The 6721-nt window shown below is 48.1% G+C and overlaps 1 protein-coding gene across 1 annotated transcript in view; it reads right to left on the minus strand.

Annotated features, from left to right (window-relative positions):
- The window catches only part of LOC139029373 (POU domain, class 2, transcription factor 1-like), a 44692-nt gene that overhangs the window by 4314 nt on the left and 33657 nt on the right, over positions 1-6721 (minus strand). The window contains exon 2 of the mRNA XM_070449120.1: positions 5682-5747. Within this exon, the coding sequence (XP_070305221.1) occupies positions 5682-5747 (66 nt within the window). The remainder of the gene's footprint in view (positions 1-5681; positions 5748-6721) is intronic.

Consider the following 6721-nt stretch of genomic DNA (forward strand, 5'->3'; position numbering starts at 1 on the left):
TTCACTTCACCCACACCCCCCCTTCACTTGGCACTCTCCACAAGCCCCCCCAAGTTTCACTTGGGCACTCTTCACACCCCCCCTTCACTTGGCACTCTCACCACCCCTTTCACCTTGGCACCTCTCCACACATATGGCGTCATCGCAGTTCACTCCTGGCCCGTGAGTACGGCATGGCCGAAGAGGGGATATTTGAGCAGCGATCACTTTCAGCGCACATCTATTAGGTCACAACTACAGGAAAGGCTCTCCTCCATGCTTATATCTGGGAATGCAGCAACCAATACATAATGAACCCCCTAATCTCCGCACATCTCCCAGTATTTTTTGGACAAAATCAGTCTATAAACGTTGGCATTGCAATATATTGCATAGTATTCACCCTAAGTCCGACACCTCCACTCACTCCCATTTCATACCAACAATTTCTCAGGAAGATGCCAGGAGGGCAGGAATCAAATGATTTTTTTAATTCTCTCCTGCTTTCTTACTCTGTTGTGTCTCTGTGCCTTGTACAAAGGGCGGCCATCTGCTCTTCCCGAGCCTTGGCTCCAGGCGGGCGCTTGCTGACCCGGGAACTCCCTGTAACACCGCCATGTGTGAGCAACAGCCTAGGCCCCCATACCGCCATTCCATCCCAAGTGTCCCACTGATGGAGCCAAGGCAAAAGTACACCCCTTACCCTTACCCCTCGACTCCATTTCAACTCATAGGCTGTTCTCATATTGATAGCGCTGAATAAAAAATACCAAAATCGCAAACATTCGCTAACTACCCATTCAAAGAACTTTCACCCGCTGAGTTACCCAGTTCATCCAGGAAATCAGCTCAATTCTGATAAATGAATGAATTAGCCCCACTACGTATCTTATTGATGGTTCCAGTGACCCTTGGGCCAGTCGGGAGCACAGCAACCCTGCGGCGCCCCTGGGCCCTTCCGAGAGGGCTCATTTTAGGCCCTACCACTAATTCCTCCACCACACAATCCGCTTTCATTACAGACAGCCCAGAAATAGTTCCCCCCCCCACTCAGATCTCCCTACAACCTCACAGTTGGCTGAAAGAAGCTGCCCTTATGGAGGTCCTGGGCTGCGGTCCCGCGTTACACGTCGTGGAGCTCTGCGACTCGTGCAGCCCCGCGCATAAGTGATCGTACTGCAATAATTCTTCTACAAACAATTCAAACTTGGAGGCAACTTATGGTACCGAAAAACTTAACATTCACCCATTCTCTGCAACGAAACTCTGGCTCCCGCGCACTGTCAACACTTTCCTTGTGGCATTGTGGTTGTGTGACAAAACTGCGACCCAACTTTCTTATAAGTGGCCTTCTTTTATTTGTCCCACCAACTGCAATCTCTCACATGATCATCGCCTGTCCCACTTATATCTATGTTTCTTGATATGCCACACCTGTGAGGTGGCATGGATTATCTTGAGCACATTGAGTATAATCTCTATCAATGCAAACCATAGCGGACCCTAAACAAACCATTTCCCAAGCTTATACACCTGAGAGAAAGAATGAAAATATCTGCGGCATTCGTAATTATTACAGCTCATGAAACATGGGCACCAATACTTTATACTATTCGCTCTGCCTGCTTACACAAACCCCCACTACTATCTTTGACTTTTCTATGTGTAGTTTTATACTGAGCTTGCTTCTCCATACCATACAAAACTTATAATTTCACGGCACCCTAACCTCTCTTCATTTGCCTCTACTTTAGGCCTTACTCCTCCTCCCTTGAAGCCTCTTCGCCACTTATTACCCACCTGGCCTAGAACAATGGCAGGCTCCCCTGCCGACCGAGGTAGTCCCCAGGCTCAAATGACTTTCTGAGACCGGCGCAAGCTACTCTTCACACACCACTGCACCCTTCATCCAACACACAGAGGAAACAATTGTGTTTGATTGTATTTGATACCATCTCCACCTGATTCCACTCCAGTCATTAAACACATCAAGCTGCCTATCTCTCCCACCTGCTCATATAAACCACTTTACCCCTTCCGCCCTTCCACCTCTCTCAAGAGAGCAACTTCCGGCCCTATCCCGAGCAAGAGCACCACCCCTCCCCTCCTGGCCACCTCTCCACCCCCCCAATTTCACTTCTCCGACTGCACTACGTCCATCCAAGTGCGCACACCACAAGTAAATCCGCTCCCCAGGCATTTCATAAAGTGATGCCCACTACCTCAAATTCCAAACCCAGACGCGTGTTCCCAACGATACAACCATATGAAAGATACACTTCGTGTCCAGTGCCATTCTCAACACCCAGTTTTACACCGGGAAAGACACCTATATTATGTAAATCTATTAAGCTAACCACGTTAGCAGAAGACAACTACACCTTTTTTTTACCTCACCACTAACTCCTTTCCCACCTTCCCCCACCTATTCTAGCATCCCATTCCCTACCACCTCACCCCATCCCCTCCGACACAAATATACAGACAAATTAAATAAGCCACCCTCCTAACCAAGTAAACCAACCCCACCCCATCCATCAGATTGCCCCCCGATGTCTGATAACATATTTATTGTTCACCCCATTAGCTAATATAGCATAGGTTTTGTATAGAAAAATATTCTAGCCATAACCCCCTTCAGTGCACCATATAAATCATAGTTTGCCATGCCAGCCACCATCACAAATGCTCCTCCCAAAGCCGACTAGAATTCAACGTCACAAGAGGAGCAACGTTGTATGTTACCAATTACTCAATCATAAACTTTCATAACAATTTCAGACAAAGCGGCCCCATCCCCCCTAGTAATGGAAACGAGACACAGATCTTGATGACATTACCCGTACCTAATCATACTCCCTCCTCACGCACCCTTCTCAAGCGTTTCCATACAGCGAAAACCACAATAAAAATAGCCAACATTCCTCTACCTATTTCAATTAGATTACCACATGTGTGCAAACGCCTTACGCCAGCATTGAATTCAACGGCAACGGGAGCGATAACGTTATCATCACCAAAAGATATTAATTGTTCACATAAACCTTCTTCAGAATCTTCCCAGATTGACACCCTGTAAACATCATATTACAACATACATATAGAGTTTGTTCGAAAATGTGCATATTAGCACGAAAAAAACCGGCGTATTATTCAATGAGAGACCAATACCGTAAAGCCAACCCACTGGCCTTGAATACAGCACCGGCCCATCTTTTGCCCGACTTCGTAGCCCTCTCCCAATCCGATAAACTAATCACCTAAACTTGCACAAAAAAAATACAGGGTTAGACAGGATAATCCCAGACCCAAAAGACAAATTATGTTCTTAATGCAATCGAGCCACCCTGTATATTTTACATTTCTTAACATCCAATTATCCTATACTCCGCTGAATGATCCGGCCCGTGCCGCCAAGCGAAGCTACCACCATAAATCAAAAACATAGGCGAATGACCCCCATGCGAGCTTTACCATTTCTCATTCCACCGCTCAAACAGCATTGAATACATTCCATAAATAGTTCTTACTATGAGCTGTTTCTTCCATCAGACATTCTTGTCACGGCAATGTATCCTTCTACTCGACAGTCATCTTATATCGTCAGCTCATTGGTCGAAAGATGTCCTCTCGTTCTCCCCACCACCGCGCTCGCTATCACAATATGGCGCCCAACTCTCAACATAAACACGCCCCTCTCTGCGATCATATGATGCAACAGCCGATAGAGTGCCCTCACACTCCCCCATCCCACGCCACGTCCACAAAATAAATGCCCTAAAATCGCACTAAAACATACGTATAAACAATTGCTCAAAATTAAAAAGCGAGCTCTACAACCACCCTAACCTCCCTTCCCCTATCCGATAGTTTCTTATACAGCCAACTCTCTTCAATACCACCCGCCTTCACATTTAGGCGACTAAAAGACCATGAACCGGCTGACTTATACTACACTACCCTCAACCCAATTTCACTTGCGAAATATGAGCACCAAGCTCTCTACCGACCCCCCTGTCCCATTTCTCGACATTAGCACCTCCCTCCATTGCCCGTCGAGCGCCACGCCCCCACCCAGACCGATATACAGGAAAGCCCTCCTCTACTCAGACCCTCAGCGATCCCTGTCTTCCCCCTTTACATACCAAGGCCAGTCAATGACTTGCGCATCATCGAACATCCCATTCACTCGACCACTTGTCCTTACCCACCACATTAGACCTGAACCATCTCCTATGCGCCCCAGGCCCAAGGCGCGTAGCAGTGTTTGTGTCCTCATTAGCATTCACAAGGGACATCAAAAAACTGACCTGGGACCCAGCAGCCCAAGATTTTCTGAAATCTCACTCCCTCGTCAGAACAAAGTTCTAAGAATGAGTTCTATGCTTACCCTACCTCTACACAGACATAATCTCCCCCCCCCACTCGGCGTTCAACATTAGCACGTTCTATAGAAACTACGAACGACGCTCGCTTTCTACCTCCAATCAATTAATAACAAGAGCTACTCTATGTCACACCTCTCCCTTTCGATCATTAAGCCACCGAGCAATCATTCAATGCGACGCGGCCCCTTCACATAGCCACCCTCTCAGACCCTCCCCCTTCAACATGTAACCTCATCAGGCCTAGTTTAATTTGGCAATGTCAAAAAAAAAAAAGTGGCTAACGCTCCCCTCCACCATACCTTCGCCCACAACACATATAGAGCAAAAACCTAGTCCCTTCCATACCCGACACCCCCCTCCACAATGTCCTTCTGGAGTCTCTGCTCACGCCCACTGCCTCACCCTACCCATCCCTGTATCCAAGCCATACTATACATCTTCGACCCTCAGGCTACCATTACCCTTCATATCCATCCACAGTTAGCCTGTAACCGTCCCCACCAAACTGAGTGCATGTCTAGCATATCTAGGTAAACCCCTCTTGTCCCTCTCTCCTCCCCCGGCCAGCCTCTGGCATCAGGCGCGCCCCTCTCCCCATCACCTCGCTGGACCCGCGAGGTGTACAGCATAGCACATCTCACCCCCCCAGTTTCACCATAGACACTCTCTCACCCCCCAGTTTCACATAGCACTCTCTCACCCCCCAGTTTCACATAGCACTCTCTCACCCCCCCAGTTTCACATAGCACTCTCTCACCCCCCACGGTTCACATAGCACCCTTTCCACCCCAGTTTCACATAGCATCTCTCCTCCGCACCCACACCTGCCTTCCACGACCTAGCCACTCCGTCCACACACCCCCCCACCCCTGATGCAAAACCCCTCTTTCCACACTATCAAACCCCCCCCTCCCCCAGAATCCTTCACATTGTAATGCCCTGCGTCTCTCAACATCCCCCACCCTGTCAGTACCTGGGGTAGCCCGATAGCTGACCTCGTCACCGGGCCAGCAGCAGGTTTTCACATCTCAGCGCACTCTCTTCACCCACCCATAGCTTCCACTCTATCCTCTCTTCTTCACACACACACACACACACACACACACACACACACACACACACACACAGACGGCTGTGTGCAGACCCCGGCGTGTGTTCAGAGGGCAACAAAAAGGACCAAAGGTTTTCAAACAGAAGACCATTAACTGAACTTATAATCTAATGAACCAAGGTCCTTTTCATTATCCGTTTGTGACCAGTTGAAGGAGTTACATACAGGCAGAGCAAAGCAGCAGGTCAAAACAGGTAACTCACCTGTGTTTCCGTCCCCACTCTCCATTCCACATTTACTCGTTTCTGACGCATTACTCATTCTAGAATCTGGAAGAGGCAGACAAGAGAGAATTTTACTCGACGGTCATTGACCCTTTAAAAGCGACGCCCCCACCATCCCATCCCAAAACAGCCSCTAAAGCCCACATCTTATAAAGATCGGATGTCTTCTACCCTACTATAATGACAGTAGACACATCCCACTCCTTCAACAGAGCATGATAATATGTTTTCTAATAAACACACACACACAGTAATAGAGCTCTACAATGCACCCACTTTACTTGCACATGCTCCTAAATATTTAGCTGTGTGACCTGGAATTTTAATGTAGGAGCACCAGTGCGCCTTGAAAATACCTCAAATATTTTCCATTGTGCGCCTAAATTTCTTCGTGGGCGCCTACATTTTCTAACTTATTAGAAAGCCTCATTAAATACAGTGATAATCAACATCCTCAACCAAGCAAATGGCAAATAACAGAGACCCTGGAGCATGCYTTTACATCCATAAAAGCCCAGCAAGAGTACATTTTTACCCCTTTTGACTTGGTCCTTGATGATCTCTCTCTCTCACATACACAAACACACTACATCGGACCCCACGACTCACCCACTTCTGGTGCCCCTTTATTTTCCAGCATGGTTGCATAAGCTAGAGGCAGCAGATAGGCTTGGTTCCACCGGACAGACCCTCCGTCAGGCTGTCCAGTCGGCACACTGCCCCTCCCACTCCTCCCTCTCTACTTTCCACTGGTCAGCGAGCTGAGTCCAGTACAACTCAGCCAGCCAGCCAGACACACACACAACACCACACACACACAACACACACACACACACACACACACACACACACACACACACACACACACACACACACACACACACACAACACCACACACACAACACACACACACACACACACACACACACACACAACACCACACCACACACCCCCAAACCCACACAGTGGGCTCCACAAAACCCAACAGGGTTAGACTAACAGCCCTTTCTCCTCTCTCT

This window comes from Salvelinus sp. IW2-2015, linkage group LG2 (genome assembly GCF_002910315.2).
Source record: "Salvelinus sp. IW2-2015 linkage group LG2, ASM291031v2, whole genome shotgun sequence".
Lineage (NCBI taxonomy): Eukaryota > Metazoa > Chordata > Actinopteri > Salmoniformes > Salmonidae > Salvelinus > Salvelinus sp. IW2-2015.